The 24778-nt window shown below is 39.8% G+C and overlaps 1 protein-coding gene and 1 long non-coding RNA gene across 4 annotated transcripts; one reads left to right on the top strand and one right to left on the bottom strand.

Annotated features, from left to right (window-relative positions):
* Nucleotides 1–4855: 4855 nt before the first annotated feature.
* LOC145657072 (uncharacterized) lies at nucleotides 4856–12825 on the bottom strand. Of its 3 annotated transcripts, XM_081711555.1 has the most exons (5): nucleotides 11038–12825; nucleotides 8905–9192; nucleotides 8364–8654; nucleotides 7732–7860; nucleotides 4856–6714 (listed from the first exon to the last, which is right to left on the bottom strand). In XM_081711555.1, exons 1-5 carry the CDS (start codon nucleotides 11096–11098, stop codon nucleotides 6530–6532), a joined length of 954 nt encoding a protein of 317 aa, XP_081567681.1. In that variant the 5' UTR covers nucleotides 11099–12825; the 3' UTR covers nucleotides 4856–6529. The 3 variants fall into 3 exon arrangements, with proteins under 3 accessions (XP_081567681.1, XP_081567690.1, XP_081567682.1); XM_081711564.1 differs by lacking the exon at nucleotides 7732–7860 and having other exon boundaries at nucleotides 4856–6711; XM_081711556.1 differs by lacking the exon at nucleotides 7732–7860.
* Nucleotides 12826–16492: 3667 nt separating this feature from the next.
* LOC145657076 (uncharacterized) lies at nucleotides 16493–17550 on the top strand. Its single transcript, XR_014122933.1, has 3 exons — nucleotides 16493–16560; nucleotides 17101–17154; nucleotides 17451–17550. It is a non-coding gene; the product is annotated as an uncharacterized LOC145657076 (long non-coding RNA).
* Nucleotides 17551–24778: the final 7228 nt, after the last annotated feature.

The following is a 24778-nucleotide window of genomic DNA, read 5'->3' on the forward strand; positions in this document are numbered from 1 at the left end:
GTTAGGGTTGTGGTGGTACACTAAACTGTGTTACAGCAGAGGGTTAGGGTTGTGGTAGTACACTAAACTGTGTTACAGCAGAGGGTTAGGGTTGTGGTAGTACACTAAACTGTGTTACAGCAGAGGGTTAGGGTTGTGGTGGTACACTAAACTGTGTTACAGCAGAGGGTTAGGGTTGTGGTAGTACACTAAACTGTGTTACAGCAGAGGGTTAGGGTTGTGGTGGTACACTAAAAAGGCCTCACAGCACAGAGTAGTTTCAGGCTATGCAGGTTAATACAAAGATACAAATCAATATTATAATAGTGTATAATAAACTGAACACAATTTAATTCCTTATCAGATTATGATATTCTCATGAGATCAGCCAAGGGATCATCAATAAACCTATGAAATTCCAATTTGAATTAATTATCACCAATAAATCAAGGGTGTAGGTTAATTAAACATAAATATTAATAATTAGCTGAGAACAAAAGGTTTTATTTATGTCCAGCACAAATTACAAAAATATATTCCATTCAGATCAATCTGCTGTAATTTGTTCATCTTAATGTTACTAACAGAGGCAGAGATTGAAATGTCAGTATACGAGTGCAAGCAAAAAAGCCCAGATACAGGCTAGACACAGCATAACGCCCAGATACAGGCTACAGACACAGCATAACGCCCAGATACAGGCTACAGACACAGCATAACACCCAGATACAGGCTACAGACAATGCTTAAAGTAGCCAAACACAGAAATGTAACGTGACCCCAGTAAATACTGCATAAAGATACACTAACCAAATGCACAGAACTGTACATGTAAGCCCAGTAAATACTACAAACACTACAATAACCAAATAGAGGGAACTGTATGGGTATCCCCAGTAAATACTGCATAAAGTCTAAATTAGACAAATACAAAACTGTAAATGTAGCATCAGTAAAAAAAAAAAAAAGTAAAATAAAAATAATAAATTACACTAAGCGTCTAAGAAATTGTGCTTTAAAAAGCAGTGTGGGTATATGAATGTTATTGTGTTTCTAGCTTTTCGTGACTTTTACTTAAACATACATGCATCTAATACGAATTTAATAACAAGCTGCTGGAACCGATTCATTTAACACACATGTGCTGAACGGCAAGTTTAAAAATATTCCTTCTTATTCAACTACGATGAGATTTTCCAATACAATAAAGCAAAACAATGGATTCCTTTCACCAGTTTATCATGCATTCCTTTATTCCAACACTACACATGAATTTGTTTAATCCCCCAAAATACAAGCAAATACTAGTATTGTAATACTGTATTAAAATGTTAAACTTCATGATTAATAATGATTAATCATAGTCTATTATTGTGATTAACTGGAATAATTTTTAATCGATTGAAACCACTTATTATATATACAGATTATGTTTGGTTAGTGATTTTCTAAAGATTTTCAGTGCTGGTTCAGAATCCCCACAGTCCTGATATTTGTTATAGTTAATCAGTTAAAAACCTTGAGTTGTGTGCAACATGTGTAATACATGTGGATGAAAAAGCTTTTGTATATCTATTAAAGTTCCCTCAGCACACAGATACTGAAATGGCCGTATATGTGCACATTGTTTTGTAGTGTATCTTTGTCCTTAATCATCAGTTGTTCACTACATTTACAGTACACTATAGGTGGTGGTACCTTTGTCCTTAATCAGTGTACATCAGTTGTTTGTCTACTGTATTTTGGTGCACTACAGGTGGTTGCTTCAAAACACCTGACACTGATCTCCATGGTGACACCTACTAACCACGTTTACTAACATTTTGATAATGCTGTTCTGTGAAACTACAAAGTCTAAACTACATTGCCTAGATATTGTTCTGGTGGGTTATGCCAAGTTATCAATACATATGATCAATAAATATTTCAGAAAAATCACCATATAATAATAAAAGAAACAAAATATTTCACATTTTCAGAGACAGCAAGTTGGTACTGTAATTAACGATGTGTTTCAATACATTTTCTGTTGTGTTCTGTAAGTTTTATGTTTAATATGTGACATTTAGAAAGATAAAAAAAAGGCCAGTATGTTTACTGGAATAAATAACAACATGGATTCTGTGGGTTCACATGTACTCTGTAGCGTTGTGTGGGTTCACATGTACTCTGTAGGATTGTTTGGGTTCACATGTACTCTTTAGGGCTGTTTCAGTTCACATGTACTCTGTAGGGTTGTTTGGGTTCACATGTACTGTGTAGGGCTGTTTCAGTTCACATGTACTCTGTAGGGTTGTGTGGGTTCACGTGTACTCTGTAGTCTATGAAGTGGAGACCTATTTAATGAACTTTCTGTGTGGAACTGTCACGGTAGGCCGGTCCCCTACCGGGAAGGACACGCCCACTCCAGACCAGAACCGTACCACTTACCTGCCCCGCTTGCAATCAGGAGACACCTGCTCCTCATCACAACCTAACACTATTTATATTCCTACAGGTTCGGAGGGACAGCGCTGTGCATTAGCGGACAGGGTCACAAGTGTTGGTGCAACACTACTCCGACTCAGGAGATTTAACTGAACCCATTTATTGCTTCCTTAGAATTCAATGGAAAATAAAGAACATATCTGTTCGACTTCGCCTCTCGCTTCCTCTGTGCCGCCTACATCACAGGAACATGTTTAATATATGGCAGAATGAAATGTTGTGAATGTAGATAATTATGATTATGGATAATGAAGATAAATAAAGTAAAATAAAGGAACAATGTCTCACATTTATTATAAGATTATATTTTAAAATGTTAGTTGTTCTGTTGTTTTGGGGCTTCTTCTTTTCCCAAATTAACTCTTCAGTCTGATTGGTGATTTACTTTAACAGGAAACGGCCCTTCCATCAATTTAGACTAACTGATTGGTTGGTTACTACAGCCAGTGGCAGAGTCAAGGCCATGCCTAGAGATGCTTGACCAGTGTGGCCACCATATTAAACAGAATCCAGTGCTTGACCAGTGTGGCCACCATATTAAACAGAATCCAGTGTTTGACCAGTGTGGCCACCATATTAAACAGAATCTAGTGTTTGACCAGTGTGGCCACCATATTAAACAGAATCCAGTGTTTGACCAGTGTGGCCACCATATTAAACAGAATCCAGTGTTTAACCAGTGTGGGCCACCATATTAAACAGAATCCAGTGTTTGAACAGAGTCGCCACCGGATTAAACAGAATCCAGTGTTTGAACAGAGGAATGATTGAATGATTGAACACTTGAATGATTTAATGTATCTTGACTGAAATGTTGAAATGATGATGAGCAGTCTCGCACACAGAAACACATAAAACAGAAAGCAAAACACAAACAGCGATACTACATATAAAAGAAATGTTGCAAACACTAAGTAGGACACTAAACACTACAGAAGTGGCTGGTAACAGCATATGTCAGGTTAAACACTGACAAGGGCTGACTATTACACAAGGACTTACATATACACGTTAATGATGACTAACAAGGGACAGGTGTTGATGATTAACACGCAACTAACGAGGGAGGGGCATGATTCACCCACAAACACACATACGTACACACACACACACACACACACACAAACACACACGGATATGGGGAGGAGTAAGAATAGTAAACAGATACTTCTTGTCTCTTACCGTATATATTTAGTAAAGATACTTCATGTCTCTTACCGTATATATTTAACATCTCACAAAGCCACTCTGCCGATTGTGGATAATTTTGACTTCGCCAAAAAGTTCCCTTTAGCAGATGTTTTAATTGCAAATATCTCCAAATTTGTGATCTGGGCAAGTTAAATACCTGCACCATGTGGTTGAAAGATTTTAATGAGTCTTGATCCAAAATGTTTTTTATACCCTTCATAAATCATAAATATCTTCTATCTATACATATTTAATATAACACAGTCAACCCACTCCTTTCACATAATGGGGGATTTTGCAATACATAACTTTGGGTTTAGTGAAATGTTAGAGGATTCAAATAGGGATTACATTTAAACATATGGCTTTATTCCACATCTTTATTCTATAAGTTTAGCAAATTTGAAGCCACAGGGTTTGAACTACTGTACCATGATAATTTTACTGCGACACAGTGTAAAAGTGGTAGTTGGGCTGATGGTGAATTCCGTACCATGGGGGAGACCTTTCAGAGTGGAGTGACCAGTGAGCCAAACATCTAAGGCTAAAGTGTATTAATAAAATAAACTTTTAGGTAGCCCTAGACCACCACTCTCAACAGCTTGCTGTAATTTTCGCATTTCAAATAAACCTCACACAGAGCATCGAATTGTTTAAAATATATCAGAGGAACTTCCAGAGGAAGTGACTGTAGTAGATCATTAATTTTGGGTACACACAGTTCATGTTAAGAATATTAACCTTCCCTCAAAAAAGGATTCAATAATTATAAGAAGCGCGGACACTGAATTAACTGGATCAATTACAAACAAAGTATCATCCAAATAAAGCATCAAATTCTGAATTTATATCCACACGGTGATACCAGGACAGAAGGTGAGTGGGGATCCATGACAAGTTCCTCGCGAGAGCTTAAAGTAAATTGAAATATATCCATTAGAGTTTTAGATCAATACTTGGAGCAAAATTAAATTTTTATCCAGTTGGTCCTCTAACATAAATCCACTAATCAAATATGTTTTTCTTTTAGTGCGTTGTTTTTACTTGCCAACACTTGTTAAGAAATAACGGCTATTTCACATGAATCATTTCCATAAAGGCTCCCCCAAATTATTAAACATTTTAAATGCCTCAAACATCATTAAAAGTATTCATTTTGTGTCTGTTGTTGCTGCAATAAATTGTGTTCAAACTGAGACTTTTGAAGTAACATTTACTTCAAAATATCAAATCAGACTAATCGACAGTTTCAGGATAAACAGACCATAGATGTATTTAAAAGATTGTATTTTGGTAACAATGCATCAGGCATCAAAATACAGTAATACATTTAAACAAAAAGTTCCATAAAATAAACGCATTACATCTTATATGTCTGAGATAAAAACACATGGCAGGTTTTTACCCATAAGGCACTGCAAGAGAAGCAGTTGGATTTACAGAGGCACAGAGCAGAAACACCTCATTAATATTCATGAGCAAAATTTTACATGAAACAAGCACAAACACGCATACGTTTAACGATGACAAGAACATTAACCATGACATTAAGACATTACATCCACAATGACCAACGATCTTGCACACTATGACGAGGGTTTAAATACATATAAACAAATGAGGTGCAGGTGTGGCCACAAATGAGGATCCTCCCACTGCACATGGCGGGCCAAACCACATGACTCGCGGGAGTCGAACGTTCCGTGACATCCAAACTACATATTATACCAGCAGCACCAGACTCTGTACTCCTTCTCTCCTCTCCTTTCATTAATGCCTTCATCCTCCCTTTGGAACCATTTATTTTGATACTGATCCTTAAAGGTTTAAAGGTACAAGCATGAAACTTGTCAAATGTTCAGCTTATTACACTCATAAAATAAACGTAGTTAAGCACATATCTGCACTTAATGACAACTCTACTGATTCTAATACAACTCACTGTTTACAGTCTTTACTTTCTAGTTACTTAATGCCTGTTGATTCATCTTGTTATCTATATGCATCTCGGCTCTAACTCTAGTGAACTGATCTTGCCCTTAGACAGATTACTTCACTTAATTACTTCATTTAATAATAGCCAGCTGATAAAAACAGTAAACACCACAGGGTCTGTCAACCTTGCTCAAAACCAAATGACATGAAGCAGGCCTGTTTCCATAATACATGTCTGATTTACTTAATATTGGAGATTGCTTTACCTGGGCAGGCAAACCTTAGCTACTTATTGAGCAGAATGCTTTGAAATTAATGCAGCATTACAGCATTGGGAAAACCAACCACAACAACTGACCATAATCACCAAGACCACAAGAGAACTCTTGAAAATATAACCTGGACAATAAGGGGAGACTCTTAAATAAAAGGCAACTAAAATGTAAAAGATGCTACAGAAAAAAAATACCTGTTTTTCCACGACTTGACACAAAAGTATTTATATGTGCATTAAATTACATCACAGGATCTCATAGTAATATTTACATAAACAGCTTTATATTACATTTTTACATTACATTTACAGTACTGGGCAGATGCTCTTATAGTGACTGATGTATGTTTATCAGTATGACATCATGTGTGCTCTCTGAGGATCAAACCCATGATTCTGGAGATGTATCTTACTGTACCTGCTCTACCAGGTGAGTTCAGGAGTGCTAACGTCATAAAACTCTGATCATGTATGACTGAACATACATTGATCTTTAACCCCTGAATGGTACAGAGAAAGGCAGTGTGGGTACATATGTGTGTGTGTGTGTGTGTGTGTGTGAGTGTGTGTATAAGAGAGCGAAGTCATTTATCTTCTCTCAGACTTTCTCATGGTTATTACTGGGAGATCACCTCTGCTCTTCATCTGAGTGGTTTAGTCCATTCATATTAACTCCTCTGTTGTCATGGCTACTGTTCCATTCACTGTACTTCCTTTCTGGAGCTCCTGAATTTTTTTCCTCAGCTGCACAATCACCAGCACTGCTGCCACAAGCCCCGCCCCCGTCAGAGCCAGGAGCACCGTCAACACCGTCACTGTGGAGCTCTGATTGGGACATGGCTGGACTTCTGCAACACACACACAAAGAGACAAAAATGGTCAGAAATTATGAACCACTATTTAAACAGTACAGAGTTATAATTATATGTGTATGTATCAGAGTGAACATGACAGGATCGAGAGGGATTGTGGGATTAATTTACATATTAACACACAGCATAATTACTACAGTGAACAGTGGTATTGGGGGTGAAGTATTTGTAGATTTATTGAGGGTCGTATGTAGAGGGTTGAGCATCAGGAGCAGACAAGGCCAAGCTAAAAAATAAAACATAAGCCACACTAGAAATAAAAATTATTAATTTAGTTGGTTACATTTATTTAGTGCCTTTCTCAAACTCAAGGACGCTTTGCAGGCAGACATCAGCTTTAACACTCAAATCACTCACAGACAGATGAGAAGCAGCAACCAATTTACAAACAGCGTATTCTCCATCAGAAACCAGACCCCTGGGGGACTGAACCAGGTGTAGGAGAACGGGAGGAGATTTAGACCAGGACAGAGCACCAACCATCACTGGACACACACACACACACACACACACACACACACACACACATCTATTTTTATGTATATTCATGCAAAACTCACATTGATACAGGACAGTTTTATAGTATCCAGTCATGCTAACCTCCATGTTTTTGGGAGGACCCCAGAGGAAACCTACACAGATTCAGGGAGAACACGGAAACTCCACCCAGAGAGGGACTCAGAGGCTGAGAGGCAAACATGCCAACCATCAAGCCCTGCTGCCAAAAACAACCAACTGTCCCAACTGAACACAAACAAAATTAAGTACAATAACCCTCCCTACTCCCAAAAACAAACAAACAGAAGTAAAGAACTGAGCAAATAAAAATGGTGTCAAACTTCCCAACTACGATTCACACAGGACTACTACAATACACTATACACAGAATAATATTTACAACAGTGAACACGACCAGAAAAAGGGGAAGCGATAAGTCAGAATGATTTAACAAGCAGAGGCCCAAAACCACAATAATCGGCAAACAACACTCACTGAACAAACACAAGCAGCCAGAGCAACAGTGGATATGAATCGCAGCCTGTTGCTTCTTCCCAGGCTTCCCCTTATGCGTGCGGTAGAATGAGGCAGCAGCCCAGGACAATTCCAGCACAGGACAGAAGACTTGATCAGGTGGAGGAGGAACATCATGAAGGGGAGGAGCCACAGGATGTAACATAAACGTAAACAAAACACAAATAACCCTACCCATAACGCAAACAGGGTTGTAACACCTTCAAATACCAACACTTCAATTTTTCTGACTCATCACTCAATAACTCATGATTGTTTTGGTATGAGTAAGCAGGTATCACACCAAGTGCCATAAAACATCAGTAGCTGGATCCAGGAGTGTCCATGTGAGAATCCACCACAAAGAGTCCAGTGAAAACCAACCAGGTCCACATGCTCTATTGGGGATATGCTTAGATAAACAGGACCTCAACTAAGACCAAGACCTCAAACTATGGCACTCCGTCCACGCTGTTTACATGATCCTAGCATTCATAGTCAAACTAATACTGAACCACTGATGTGCATGTAAACATAGTTACTGATACTATGCACAACCCCGTCCCCAACATAGTAATTCTAGGCAACATTAAAATCACAGTAACCACACTTACCTTCCACAGTAACTGTGTATGTCTGTATAATCTCTTCATGCTTAGTGTCTCTGATGCTGTAAACTCCACTATCAGATGGTGTGGTTCCTTGCAGCTCCACAGCAGAGATGAGCGACACTCTCCGAGTGTATTCAGGTTTACACTTCAGTGAGTGTCCAGCCACTGTGCAGATCTGTCCACTAGAGGGAGCAGCTGCATCTGTGCTGTTATAAATCACCTCCACTGACTCTGATATGAGCAAATCCAGCACCAGAGGTTCACCAGGCTTAATCTGAATTGAAGAATTACAGGCTGTGGAAAAAACAATTAGAAACTTCAATGTAATATACAACTCATTTGACCATGTAACCTCAGAACTGCAAATCTGATATAAACATTTAAACATTACACACAAGCTCCTTCTGTTTTCCCCCACATATCTGATATTTGAAGTTTACAATTCTATGTTCTACTTTATTTACCCCAGATAAATAAAGTTCTCTCTGTCTACATAAATAATGGTTTAGTAACAATAACTAGGTAATCCATTGAGGACACTTACCCTCTATCTGCAGACTCACATCACAGAGCTCTCGACCTTTACAGGCGCAGGTGTACAAGGACCTCTTAGTGTAATCAGCATCAGTGATGGTGAGGGAGAGATCTCCCTTCAGGTACTGATCATGGGACATGTGAAATCCCTCCTCTGACTGGCAAGATGTCTGGTTACACTGAGCCAGTATGTCATGTGGTTTATGATATAAAGTCCATGTGACCAGACCAGAACATGTCTGAGTGCAGGGGAGAGTAGCAGCCTCATGAAGATTCACCTTTACTGAAGGAAAAGAGCCTGAGAGACACATTAAGAAAAGAGTTTAAAACATTACAGTGGTGCTTGAAAGTTTGTGAACCCTTTAGAAGTTTCTATATTTCTGCATACATATGAACTAAAACTTCATCAGATTGTCAAAAAAAGTCCTGAAAGTAGATAAAGAGAAACAAATCAAACAAATTAAACAAAATATTAGACTGTCATGTATTTATTGAGGAAAATGACCCAATGTTTCATATCAACTTGTAAAAAATATTTATTGTTCTTCAGGATGTTATTTATTTTATGTCATATCTATGCATGATACAGCATATGTATCTATATATAATATATAATTATACATATATAATACATCCCACACAAAAATAATCCCCTACACAACTAAACCACAGTGCCACAGTAGCTTTTAATGAAAAAAATATCAGATTGGTATTGATATCAGGCGACATTCAAATGCAAGACATCAGTATCGGATCAGTAGAGAAAAACTAGTATCATGCTCTCTCTATAAATACAGTAAAACTAAAAATAATCAACCATTCACTCAGGCTACTTAAATATTCTTGGTTACTCAAAGATGCATTTCTGTGTAAGAGCAGAACTGACTGATACTGCTCATTAGTACAGCTGCAGGGACATCTGTGCCTTCTATGTCTGTGTCTACATGACCATTCTGGTGATCTTTTAATTAAAGGGTTCTGAAAGGCAAGTCTATTAGCAAAATGACAGGGAATCTGTCCAATGAAATGTGTGAATTTAATATTTTTGACTCTGGGGGCGGGCCTATAGCATCCTGGCCCTTCTCAGTGTTCTGAAGAAGGGTCTATGACATTATTAACAAAACATGGACATGTCCATGTACATGCTACTGTAACGCTCATGTTGTAAGAGTGGAATGCCAAGACAGGTGCTCTCAACTAAACTGGCCTTTATTTAAAGTAATAAAAATGAAGAATAATGTCAGACTCAGCAAACATTAACAACACAACCACCGTATACATTAAGCTTCAGGTGTGTTCACATACGATACAAGATGCACACTGGGTTAAACACTGACAACTTCAACAACACGACACAAGACTTATATACACGCATGACCATTACACACAAGGATCAGGTGAACGACACGAGAGGGCATGGCACCACACACACACACACACACACACACACGAGAGGGGAGGGGCCGTACCGTGACAGAGCCCCCCCTCAAGGGCGCCACTGCCTGCGCGCCAGCCCATCGGGCTACGGCCTCAAGACCAACGCCAAAAGGTGCCGGTGGAGGACCGGACAACCCACCATGGGCCAGCGCAAGGAAGGACAGGGGCCAAGACGATGACAGACACAGGGACGCACACACTAACGGGATTTAAGCACACATGTTAACAAGGAACATAACTACAAACAGGTGTAACATGGACAATCAATACATCAGGGGCGTGACAATGGACAGACACACACACAAGGGGAGGAGTCTAGGAGAGGGGGCCGTGCCGGGACAGCTACCTTAGCCAGCTGACTATGAATGGGGTCTATGAGTGAGACACACACTGTAGTTATACAGTAGGTACGACGAGCTGAGCATCCACAGTGAGTTACACAGTACAGTTCTCATGAATAGCAGCAATGCAGTAAACATGTTTACTATTCATTTAAATGTGATTAAAATGGACGACATCATTGTTTACACTGTCTAACAAAATGAATTATTAAAAAAAACATCAGAATTTAATTTCATATATTCATTTCACATATAAAGAAGGTTAAATAATAAATAAAGGTCAAGCAGGTACATTAGTCCAGTTCACACACCAGAATCAAGAATAAAATTCTGATGACCAAATAGAAACCGTTCTGTCCACTTACCAGCTATGACTGTCAGCAGCTGTAACAGCAGAACATAGTGACACCTGCTGCAGGACAGCATGACTGAGGAGACAAAAGAGAACCCAGTCAGTACTGTAGAGAGGAGACAGGAGGACCCAGTCAGTACTGTAGAGAGGAGACACGAGGACCCAGTCAGTACTGTAGAGAGGAGACAGGAGGACCCAGTCAGTACTGTAGAGAGGAGACAGGAGGACCCAGTAAGTACTGTACTGGTAAAAGCAGCTGAGTAAATCTCAGGGTGATCACTATTAGGAAAAAAGTCAATAATTTACATAACCTGATTACACCACCTGCTATAAAATAAACAGGAGTAAACTGCTAAACAACATTAGGAACAGGACTAAAGCACCATCTATCCCACAGTAGAAACGGGACTAAACCCCACTACACCTCAGCAGCACAGTAATCCTCCTTTACCAGAGGGGGTTAGTCCAGGGTCCAGAACATCACAGTCCTGCCTGCCAGTACGTTGTGTCACTGTTCAGATCCCTTATTCCCAGCAGTCATGCTGTGTTTGATATTTCTGGCAACACTAAACTACTCATCAGACGGGACTAATTTTCCAGTCATGTATGTAAAGCAACTTTACCACAAGACCTCTAGAGTGTATGACAGACTCACACAGGAGCAGAAACCTCAGCATAAATTACATGTCTGTGTAACGCTGCTGGCCCGAATGCGCAGGGCAGGACATTTATTAACATTAAACACATACAACAAAGGTGGCACTCACACAACACTAACGGTAAACATAACTACACTTAACATTAAACTAAGAACACATTAACACGTGACTACACAAACTAACGTTACGGCTCAGAGAGCGACATTAACACAAACGTAGTGAGAAGGAGCTACAGGCCGCGCACACTGACAGTTTAAACAGACATTCAACATTAAACCCTGTCCGCCAGTGGATGCACTGTTACCAGTCTTAAATGTACATGGTAGTAAACCTGAAATAGAGCAATGTAAGTTAGCGCGGTACATCCAGAAATGTGTCTACAACTACTACGTTGATAGTAATAAATCCTTTTAAACCCCCTCGTGATTAATGACCCGAATGATTCACAGATTAGTAAATACCCCAAATGACACTTTAATTTTTTTTAAAGCATATATCCCTGCACAAAGGCAAGCAATCGCGAAGCAAATCACAAACAACGAAAACCGATTCAAACCTTTTAACGTCACCACAAACGGTGGAAAAAAAAAACTCAACGCGAAAAAATACCAATATTAATATTTCTCTTACCCTCAGAGACTTCAGTTGCAAAACAATTAATTGAATAAACACGGAAATTAGCAAATAAATGCTCAATAAAAATTGGTCAATACAGCACGTGGATGTTCACAAGCGTTGGTGCCCACTTGGAGAAAGAAGCGTCTGAGACACACGGGGCTGATTGTTCCGATACTCACAAGTCCATGATTCATATGGAGATGAGCCGAAGCGCCCACAAGCACCTACTCGCGTCTCACACAAAATGCGATGATCTTTGTTAAGACTCTGGTCCTCTTTGTCCATCCACACAGCAGCAGCGTGGAGAGTTCAGTCCTCTTCGTTGAGAGCAGCCAGTTTAGCGATACAGCCTGGAGCTGGGGCTCCTCACAGAACCGAAACACACAGACAATGTCTACTTTCACGCTAACAAACACCGTTAGACTTGAAAGAAAAAAAATGGGAAAAAGTTAGTGTGGGCCTATATACAGCGTATATTAAGTCTCCAACAACCGAACTTCAGGGGAAAATTGCCGCGCTCTCTCTCTCGCTCGCTCGAACGCCCCAGTCTGGTCCCGCCTCCTAATCACTGATTGGTCAGCGACAAGGTCGCTCAATCCTAGCAGCCATCTGATTGCTCGCCTTGGTGATAGACTGGCCGTGCCAGCAAGAAAACCGGCGAAACGCGAAAAGAGTTCTGGGAAGTAGAGTTTTTAACACTCAGTACAACAATAATAAACAAATACACAGTAAACAATATGGAGTTCCGTCCCTTTTTATGGTCCTTACACGTGTATTTGTGTCCGTACCTGAGTCGGGCTACAATGATCACGTGACCACAAACTTTTGCCAACAAATAAGTTAGAGTATTTTAAAAGAACATTGCAACAAGAATAAAGAAAAAGTTATACATTGAAGGCATTATATCAGTTCTGTTAAATGATAAGCTGTTCACAATTTATAACTTAAATTTAAAATATAAAATATTAAATATTTTTGCTCTTAAATGTGACTTAGTAAGATGTGTTCTGGGTGCATTCTAAATGTATTATGAATATATTACTGTTTTATGTATTGTAATAGAATACGTCACATTATTCAGCCATCAAAGTATTCTGCCAAAGCCTGGATGTATGTACCCACATCAGCAATGAGATTTTGAAGACATGCGCAACAATCTATTTAGTTTCATCGGTTGCTTTTATTAAAACAACAAATGTCATGTTTTTAATGCGATGGAACAGTTTTAAAAGCTGGAAATAAATTGGCAGAGTGCCGCTGTCCGGTACCCAGGAACCAAGGTAGTATGCACAAGTCAACCAACTAACTAACTTACTAAGTACCTAAATGAATAAATAAATAAAGCTCCCTTGCCAACCAGATGCACAAAGCACTTTGAGGTTTTGACCACCAGATGCCGCTATTTTGCACAGTGTCATGAAGCTACGAGTAATGAACCTTTTTTTGATACAGTTAGGAAGAAAGCGCCAGTGCGTTTGCCATCACTACTTACCACGCTGTGCCAAGCAGCGTTCCTGGGTCCAACAAAAATCTGCTAAAGCAAATATCTTGTATACCATGTTAGTAATACCACTATTATTATAATTTTAAATCACTATATGAGATAATGAGACATTATGAAATGCATGTACATCTGCTCTGCTCCTAACCAGAGACATTATAATACAATAAAGACTTTGTCCTCCCTCACTGTCTATGCAATTAAACACACTAGCTAACTTTCTCCCACTACCTATAAGTTTAGAATCATCAGAACCTGGATGTAATCTAATAACCAATCAAATCATGTCTGTTTTTGAGACCTGGGTTAATATTATGACCAGGTAAACACTGACTACTAAAACAAGAAATACTCTGTGGTGTTACTTTAGAGGGACCTTGGTTATCTTTGTGTTTGACAGGACATGAGGACCAGCTGCCCACAGGGTGTTAGAGGTGTGCTGATCACATGGGACTTTAACATCTGTTCTGTTCTGTTATTTAATTGTTACTGGGTGGAAAGTAATTGTTTACTTTGTACACTTGGTCATGAGTATCTGTAAATGTGTTACAAACATCCATGGAGAATCTATCCACACTCCCAGGAGCCTAACCATTGACTACTTGTTCAAGTGCTTGCTTATACAACTATACAGTAATTTTAGAAAACATGTGTATTTATTTGAAAAAGGTATTTCTTTGGCTTTGGCTAGAGAAAGAAAGAATCCCTATTTGTGAGTCTGGTATAGTGCTGACCTGTTATTGGTACTGTACTGATCTAGTTCTGACCTCATACCTGCATAGTAGTGACACAGTACTGACCTGGTACTGACATAGTACTGACCTGGTACTAGCTTGGTTGTGGGTCTTGTGCTGGTACAAGTTTGTGTTGCTGGAGTTGTTATATGTGTCAGTATTACTGTCGAGTTTAGAATATCCAGCCAGGCATCATCGTGAGGTGAGAAACTGAGCACTGCTGAAGAAATACAGGATGAGGTCTGTACTACATATGTAATGATGAGATACAGGATGAGGTCTGTACTACATATGTAATGATGAGATACAGGATGAGGTCTGTACTACATATGTAATGAGATACAGGATGAGGTCTGTACTACATATGTAATGATGAGATACAGGATGAGGTCTGTACTACATATGTAATGATGAGATACAGGATGAGGTCTGTACTACATATGTAATGATGAGATACAGGATGAGGTCTATACTACATATGTAATGATGAGATACAGGATGAGGCCTGTACTACATATGTAATGATGAGATACAGGATGAGGTCTGTACTACATATGTAATGATGAGATACAGGATGAGGTCTGTACTACATATGTAATGATGAGATACAGGATGAGGTCTGTACTACATATGTAATGATGAGATACAGGATGAGGTCTGTACTACATATGTAGTGATGAGATACAGGATGAGGTCTGTACTACATATGTAATGATGATGAGATACAGGATGAGGTCTGTACTACATATGTAATGATGAGATACAGGATGAGGTCTGTACTACATATGTAATGATGAGATACAGGATGAGGTCTGTACTACATATGTAATGATGATGAGATACAGGATGAGGTCTGTACTACATATGTAATGATGGGATACAGGATGAGGTCTGTACTACATATGTAATGATGAGATACAGGATGAGGTCTGTACTACATATGTAATGATGAGATACAGGATGAGGTCTATACTACATATGTAGTGATGATGAGATACAGGATGAGGTCTGTACTACATATGTAATGATGAGATACAGGATGAGGTCTGTACTACATATGTAAGCTGCGTCACATCCCAGTGTGCTTCAACGAGGGTGAAAAGACTGATGATGATGATGGTGATGATGATGGAATATTGTAGCACTGTGTTGTAGAGTAAATGTTTCAACAAACATTTTAGGTATAAACGTCAGTGCCTTCAGTGTCCTACTTTGGAACACTCTTCCTATATGACTGAATAATTATATGTTCCTGTAGGCCTGAGTAACTTTAACTTGTATGTTCCTGCATGTTTGAGTAATTATTATTGCACTGTATATTCCTGCATATCTGAGTAATTATTATTATTATTACTCTGCATTGTCACGGTTGTCACCTCCCTGTCATCTCGGTCACTTTAGCAATCCTGTCAAGCTCTGTTTTGGCTTTACAACTTGGTTTTCTTTCCATGAGCTTCTTTGTTTTGATTTTTCTGTTACTCCCCCTTGTCTGGTTGTTCTGCCTGTTTTCTCCTGTTTCTAGTTGTTCCTTGTTAACTCGTGTATATGTTCCTTGTTAACTCGTGGGTATATTCCTTGTTAACACGTGTATATATTTCTAGTGTCTCTCCAGTCTTGCCGCTGGTTATTGTTCACTCAGCCTGTGTTCATTGTACTAAGCCTCCATTTATACTAAGGTCCTATCATGTTTCCTGTTCATGTCGCCTGTGTTCTTCATTTCATGTTGTTGCCTTGTAACCTGTTCCCAGTTGTGTTTCTGTCAGTGTGTTGGTTCTATCGTGTTTAGCTTTCATTTTCTTTATCTTTTGTGGGTCTGTCCGTCTCCACATGTTGACTCATTCCACTGACCCTGATTTTCTGTTCCAGTGTGTTCCAGAGAGCTTGCGTCCTCTCATTGGCCTGTTCCAATATTCTCCAAAACGCCGCAGAGCACCATTGGTCTGTTCCAATGCGCTTCTCCAATTTTTATTGGCTCTCCCGTTGCTGTCCCAGCACCCTGCCACACTTCTGACTTACAGCATTTGGTAAGTGAAGCCAGGCTCCCTTTTTTACATTTTCCCTTCAATTTGTTGCGCTCAATTTCTTTCTATGGCTTTTATTCCCCATCTCGGTACGTCCAGACTTTACTGTAAAAGTGAGATTTAATGGGCAAAGTTAGTGGCCAGACCGACAGACCGAGCTAACTAGCTGCTCGTTAACCTGTCTGTGTCGGACACAGTGCAAGTTTTCTCTCAGACATCTTGGTTATCAGTTGTGGGTGAATGAATGAATGAAGTTAATGAAGTCATTTCCACTTCATCTGAAGTTAACATTTGCGGTACAATGACCTGTGCTACTGAAAATGACTGATTGTTATTTCAAACAACAATTAAATAGCACTTAAGCTTCACTATCTGGGGATACAGAGTTATCTGGTTAACTGCAAAGAAGCTCCTTTTATCAAAGTCCATTTTCAAACACATGTTATTAACATAGTCCTGAGTAATGTACATTAATGCTGATTTAAAAAATGTTTAGGCATCAATTTTAGCATTAATTTTGGTTTGTTTCTCTTGATCCCTTAGAATGTTTTCCAAACTGGCATCTCCATATTCCAGGCCAGCGCCTGTGAGGGTGAGGTGAGTGGCTACATATACAGCTGAGAGAGCAGAGACATACACATTAGTGGAAGGTGTGCTGGTTAAGTCCACCAAGAGGGTTGCTACTTGTGCTCGCTCTGACGGGGAGCATTTTGTAGTGGCCCATTTAAAAAAATGATGATAGTCATCGAATTGGTTGTCTTATTTCATCAATGGCTACAATTTATCAGAAAAATATGGTAGCTCTAAAATGTATTTCAGTCCATCCACAGTATCTTCAGATCTGGAAGTATAATGCCGCAATGCTGTCTGTCCTCCCTCCCCAACCTATAAAGACCTTCCTGACTGGAAAGCAGACTAGTGTGCACTCTCAGGGAGGGTTGTCAGTGTAAGTATTATTTGTAAAAATATTAGCCTAATTAAATATATGCTATGACCCTTAGTGTCATAAGAGATAAATTTAACCTTAATCTTAATCTGCACATATCTTATACCGACCATAACAAACCATTACTGAAATGACAAACATGACACTTGTTTTTAAACTCTAAACTCGATTGACTGTTTAGATCTTGTCCATTGGTGTCCTCACAATAGCAGTGTAAATGAATTTTATATATTGTATCTAAGAACATTTATATAAATACTGTCTATGAAATCATTTCCAAATAGCATATGGCTAACAATACACTTTCTTACATAAACTGTGAGTCAGTGAAAGCACCACAGCAAATATTGATTTTGCCTTTTAACACAAACGTTTGTGAAAATCCACGTACTAAGTTGCTGTATTGACCAATTTTTATTGAGCGTTTATTTGCTAATTTCAGTAATTATTCAATGTGGTTGATTTGCAACTGAAGCCTCTGAGGGTAAGAGAAATATTAATATTGGTATTTTTTCACGTTGTTTTTTCCGCCGCTTGTGGTGACGTTAATAGGTGACTGCATTAATCGGTCATACTTATGTTGAATCGGTTTTCGTTGTTTGTGATTTGCTTCTGTTATTTCGCGATTGCTTTCTTTTGTGCAGGGATATACGTTTTGTTTTGTTTTGTTTTAAATTAAGTGTCATTTGTTGTATTTACTAATCTGTGACTCATTCGGGTCATTAATCATGAGAGGGTTTAAAAGGATTTATTACTATCAACATAGTACTAGACACATTTCTGGAGGCACCGCGCTAACTTGCATTGATCTAACACGAAATTTCTGAGATGTGCTCCCTCTGAATGATTTCATTAGGGCGCCTTTAGGCAGAGGTTACACGCGGGTTTAATTTTTGAAACATTTTGAATCAAGTTTCAGGTTGAAAGGCGACATCTGTAACGGTGAGTTTAAGAGTTTTTATATAGATGTACTTCTGATTACCGTCCAGATATGCGCACTAGCTGTCAGAAAGTGATTTATGAACATAACGGCTCAGCAATATAGGACGGAAAAAGTATCCATCTGCATAGATAATAAATTAATATTTAATATTTAGTGAAGCTGCCAGGAACGGCAAGGGTGATGCTTTCTCTAAGGTAACAGTTAATATAAAATATTAATAGATACACTTGATCATCTTACTGAACTGGGCGGCTGAACCTGAGCTTACGCGCAATCGGCGACCTGCCTCCAAACGTCTCTCCGTGTCCGTGTCTCCGCCTCGGCCGCTGTACTCGAACAGAAAGCTGAAGTCAAACTCGGGTTCCCATTTCGGGTCGGCGTGGCTTAGACTGCGTGGATACGGCTGCCTATCCTCTGCTCGGAGAGGAACAGGGGCGCTCGCATCCTGCGCAGTCACACCGCACCTCTTAACTTTCACGTGAAAAAACAAATAAACCGCACACTCACATTTATCCGCAAGCATACATGCTTGCCTGAGTTGAAACGGATTGGCCTGCCACTTGTGTGTCTTGGTGAATTGTAGGTTGAAAGAACCATAAAGGGAAAGAGAAGGGTTTGGAGGAGAAACAAATTTGACATTTCAAGTTCCAACATCTCTAGCGGTTAGTTTAAACGTGTTTATATATTCTGACAGCGCTAGCTCAGGACTCGGCAAGATAGGACGGAAAAAGTATCTGCATAGATAAGTTAATATGTAATATTTAGTGCAGCTGTTTTAAAGTTTGCATGTCTGCTAAGAACTCTGATTGTTCTCGCGGACTGTTGAACGGGTTCATGTGTTCATTTAGGGACTTTAGCTCGTGCACTGAGCGATAGTAGCTGTGCGCTTTGTTCCCTCCGCGTGCTGTTCTGCCTTCTTATGCTGCAGTTCAGTAGATGGACTGTGTGTCTCCTGCGTGCAGTTACCTCAGTAAATGCGTTTGGTAGGAGATCATGTCCATGTGGCGTACAAACCTTTATTACTATTAAATAATAATAATAATAATAATAATAATATTCAAAAGCACTGTCGCACTCTGTGATTAGCCAGTGGGTTTCACTGCTTCTATTTTTTATCACACATTTTTCTCCACAATATTTGCGAGGTCGTTAGATAAATATCCCAAGTACGAATGTTGCTACAGAAACTCACCGGTCACTTTATTAAGAACACCGGCCTTGCACATACAGTAACTGTCTACTTTAGTACATACTGTAACGCTTGGAGTTAGTCCTGTTTAAATTATACTCCAACCCAGATGAGCAGATCTTTGGAACTGGTAGAGAGAAGCCTGTGAAGCACGTGGAGGAGATGCTGACCAGACTCACTCAGTTTAGTAGTAAACTTGCTGGTTTATTCACCACGTGACACAGGCTCGCTCCTGGAGTATTGTAGACAGCTCATACATGAGTTGTAAAAACATCCACAGCTCATAACGCGTTTCTAAAGAAGTAAATAACGATAAATGAAGAGCTGGGTCCGGCAACGTCCGTCACGCACAGTACAAAACCAACTCTTCCGCGTGGCCTACGTGCACACGCCTTTTACGTAAACGTTACTTAAGGGGACAGTCCGCAAATTACTGACCGTTACAATACTCCTGTTTTATAGGTGCATTACAGACTAATTGATTCTGCATGTTGCCAGGAACAGGTTATCAGCCCAAAGAAAAACTGTTTCAGGTTTATTTCTGTGTTTGTCATGTACATTTAAGACTGGTAACAGTGCATCCACAGGCGGAGAGTTTCAGGTGTTCTGGGTCATCAAGTCTTTCATGAGCTGGATCAGATGGGAAACTGTACAGGGCGGTGGGTGCACAGAACCGGATTCAGAACCTCATGTGTGTTAAGAATATTCAGACAGGATTCATTTGACATGGCCAGGTGCGGTAATGTAATCATTTCCCTCGTTCCTTAGTGATTTTACTCTCGCCATGTCAGTCATTTTACCTACTGCAGCGTCTGCAAGAATTCTTGCACCTTTTTCAAGTTTCATGTTTCAAGTTTCAAGTTTAATTTCCTGCTGTAAATGGCGGTTTTCTGTAATTTCGGGGGTTGTTAAGTTTTGGCGCTTTTTTCTCCAATCACGGAAGTTCTTAAGGAGGCAAATGACCTTTCAGAATTTTTAAGTAAATTCCCCTACACGTATGTAATTCTGTGCAGATATGTGAAAAATATTTACTGGTTTCTTTCAACGAAAGCTACGTATCACACGTGGATGTTTTAGTGAGATGGTAACACGTAAATCCAGTAGCCACTGACATGTCTGTAATTTATGCTGAGGTTTCTGATCCTGAGTGTGAGTCTGTCATACACTCTAGAGGTCTTGTGGTAAAGTTGCTTTACATACATGACTGGAAAATGAGCCCCGTCTGATGAGTAGTTTAGTGTTGCCAGAAATATCAAACACAGCATGACTGCTGCAAATAAGGGAACTGAACAGTGACACAATGTACTGGCAGGCAGGACTGTGATGTTCTGGACCCTGGACTAACCCCCTCTGGTAAAGGAGGATTACTGTGCTGCTGAGGTGTAGTAGGGTTTAGTCCTGTTTCTACTGTGGGATAGATGGTGCTTTAGTCCTGTTTCTTTTATGGCAGGTGGTGTAATCAGGGTACTGTAAATAAGTGACTTTTTTCCTAATAGTGATCACTGTGAGATTTACTCAGCTGCTCCTACCTGTACAGTACTGACTGGGTTCTCCTGTCTCCTCTGTACAGTACTGACTGGGTCCTTCTGTCTCCTCTGTACAGTACTGACTGGGTCCTTCTGTCTCCTCTGTACAGTACTGACTGGGTTCTCCTGTCTCCTCTGTACAGTACTGACTGGGTCCTCCTGTCTCTTCTGTACAGTACTGACTGGGTTCTCCTGTCTCCTCTGTACAGTACTGACTGGGTTCCCCCTGCCTCCTCTGTACAGTACTGACTGGGTCCTTCTGTCTCCTCTGTACAGTACTGACTGGGTTCTTCTGCCTCCTCTGTACAGTACTGACTGGGTTCTCCTGTCTCCTCTGTACAGTACTGACTGGGTTCTCCTGTCTCCTCTGTACAGTACTGACTGGTTCTCTTTTGTCTCCTCAGTCATGCTATTCTGCAGCAGATGTCACTTTGTTTTGCTGTTACAGCTGCTGACAGTCATAGCAGGTAAATGGTCAAAACAGGTTCTCTTAGGTCATCAGAATTTCATCTTTGATTTTGGTGTGTTAACTGAACTATTGAACTTGCTTGACCTTTATGTATTATTTAATCATCTTTATATTACATAAAATTGATAGTCAGCTGGCTAAGGTAGCATGTACATAGACAGTAGTGTTTTATTAATAACACGGAGAACACGGAGAAGGGCCAGGCTGCTATAGGCCCACCCCCAGAGTCAAAATTATTTAATTCATGAATTTAATTGGACAGATTCCCTGTCATTTTGCTAATAGACTTGCATTTCAGAACCCTTTAATTAAAAGCTCACCAGAATGGTCATGTAGACACAGACATAGAAGGCACAGATGTCCCTGCAGCCGTACTAATGAGCAGTATCAGTCAGTTCTGCTCTTACATAGAAATGCATCTTTGAGTAACCAAGAATATTTAAGTAGCCTGAGTGAATGGGTTGATTATTTTTTGTTTTACTGCATTTATAGAGAGAGCACGATACCAGTTTTTCTCCATTGATCTGATACCGATGTCTTGCTTTTCAATGTCGCCTGATATCAATACCAATCTGATATTTTTTCATTAAAAGCTACTGTGGTTCAGCTGTGTAGGGAATTATTTAGTGTGGGATATATTATATATGTATAATTATATATAGATACATATGCCGTATCATGCATGGATATGACAGATAAAATAAATAACATTCTAAATAATAAATATTGTTTACAAGTTGATATTTATTGCCTTGATATGTAATATTGGGTCATTTTCCTCTAAATAAATGACAGTCTAATATTGGGTTTAATTTGTTTGATTAGTTTATTTTTATCTTTTAGAACCTGTTTGACAATCTGTTGAAGTTTTAGTTCAAATATTTGCAGAAATATAGAAACTGCTAAAGGGTTCACAAACTTTCAAGCACCACTGTAATGTTTTAAACTCTTTTCTTAATGTGTCTTTCAGGCTCTTTTCCTTCAGTAAAGGTGAATCTTCATGATGATGCTACTCTCCCCTGCACTCAGACGTGTTCTGGTCTGGTCACATGGACTTTATATCATAAACCACATGACATACTGGCTCAGTGTAACCAGATATCTTGCCAGTCAGAGGAGGGATTTCACATGTCCCATGATCAGTACCTGAAGGGAGATCTCTCCCTCAGCATCACTGATGCTGATTACACTAAGAGGTCCTTGTACACCTGCGCCTGTAAAGGTCAAGAGCTCTGTGATGTGAGTCTGCAGATAGAGGGTAAGTGTCCTCAATGGATTACCTAGTTATTGTTACTAAACCATTATTTATGTAGACAGAGAGAACTTTATTTATCTGGGGAAAATAAAGTAGAACATAGAATTGTAAACTTCAAATATCAGATATGTGGGGAAAAACAGAAGGAGCTTGTATGTAATGTTTAAATGTTTATATCAGATTTGCAGTTCTGAGGTTACATGGTCAAATCAGTTGTATATTACATTGAAGTTTCTAATTGTTTTTTCCACAGCCTGTAATTCTTCAGTTCAGATTAAGCCTGGTGAACCTCTGGTGCTGGATTTGCTCATATCAGAGTCAGTTGAGGTGATTTATAACAGCACATGTGCAGCTTCTCCCTCTAGTGGACAGATCTGCACAGTGGCTGGACACTCACTGAAGTGTAAACCTGAATACGCTCAGAGAGTGTCGCTCATCTCTGCTGTGGAACTGCAAGGAACCACACCATCTGATAGTGGAGTTTACAGCATCAGAGACACTAAGAATGAAGAGATCATACAGACATACACAGTTACTGTGGAAGGTAAGTGTGGTTACTGTGATTTTAATGTTGCCTAGAATTACTATGTTGGGAAGGGGGTTGTGCGTAGTATCAGTAATTATGTTTACATGCACATCCGTGGTTCCGTATTAGTTAGACTATGAATGCTGGGATCATGTAAACAGCGTGAACTGAGTGTCATAGTTTGAGGTCTTGGTCTTAGTTGAGGTCCTGTTTATTAAGCATATCCCCAATAGAGCATGTGGACCCGGTTGATTTTCACTGGACTCTTTGTGGTGGATGCTCACATGGACACTCTTGGATCCAGCCACTGATGTTTTACGGCACTTGGTGTGATACCTGCTTACTCATACCAAAACAATCATGAGTTATTGAGTGATGAGTCAGAAAAATTGAAGTTTTGGTATTTGAAGGTGTTACAACCCTGTTTGCGTTATGGGTAGGGTTATTTGTGTTTGTTTACATTTATCTTACATCCTATGGCTCCTCCCCTTCATGATGCTCCTCCTCCACCTGATCAAGTCTTCTGTCCTGTGCTGGAATTGTCCTGGGCTGCTGCCTCATTCTACCGCACGCATAAGGGGAAGCCCGGGAAGAAGCAACAGGCTGCGATTCATATCCACTGCTGCTGTGGCTGCTTGTGTTTGTTCAGTGAGCGTTGTTTGCCGATTGTTGTGGTTTTGGGCCTCTGTTTGTTAAATCATTCTGACTTATCGCTTCCCCTTTTTCTGGACGTGTTCACTGTTGTAAATATTATTCTGTGTATAGTGTATTGTAGTAGTCCTGTGTGAATCGTAGTTGGGAAGTTTGACACCTTTTTTATTTGCTCAGTTCTTTACCTCTGTTTGTTTGTTTTTGGGAGTAGGGAGGGTTATTGTACTTAATTTTGTTTGTGTTCAGTTGGGAAAGTTGGTTGTTTTGGGCAGCAGGGCTTGGTGGTTGGCATGTTTGCATCCGAGTCCCTATCTGGGTAGAGTTTCCGTGTTCTCCCAGTGTCTGTGTAGGACCCCAGAGGGAACCTCCCAAAAACATGGAGGTTAGGATGACTGCATACTCTAAAACTGTCCTGTATCAATGTGAATTGTGCATGAATATAGATGTGTGTGTGTGTGTGTGTGTGTGTGTGTGTGTGTGTGTGTGTGTGTGTGTGTGTGTGTGTGTTCAGTGATGGTTGGTGCTCTGTGTGTGTGTGTGTGTGTGTGTGTGTGTGTGTGTGTGTGTGTGTGTGTGTGTGTGTGTGTGTGTTCAGTGATGGTTGGTGCTATGTGTGTGTGTGTGTGTGTGTGTGTGTGTGTGTGTGTGTGTGTGTGTGTGTGTGTTCAGTGATGGTTGGTGCTCTGTGTGTGTGTGTGTGTGTGTGTGTGTGTGTG

The sequence above is a fragment of the Electrophorus electricus genome, chromosome 1 (genome assembly GCF_041902795.1).
Source record: "Electrophorus electricus isolate QZ-2024a chromosome 1, ASM4190279v1, whole genome shotgun sequence".
Classification (NCBI taxonomy): Eukaryota; Metazoa; Chordata; class Actinopteri; order Gymnotiformes; family Gymnotidae; genus Electrophorus; species Electrophorus electricus.

Excerpts from the sequence above, each read along its gene's own strand:
- LOC145657072 (XM_081711555.1), bottom strand. The coding sequence starts at position 11,098 with ATGCTGTCCTGCAGCAGGTGTCACTATGTTCTGCTGTTACAGCTGCTG. Across the intron at positions 8,655-8,904 it reads TGTGAGTCTGCAGATAGAGG|CCTGTAATTCTTCAATTCAG; the intron begins GTAAGTGTCCTC and ends TTTTTTCCACAG. Across the intron at positions 7,861-8,363 it reads ATACACAGTTACTGTGGAAG|TCTTCTGTCCTGTGCTGGAA; the intron begins GTAAGTGTGGTT and ends CACCTGATCAAG.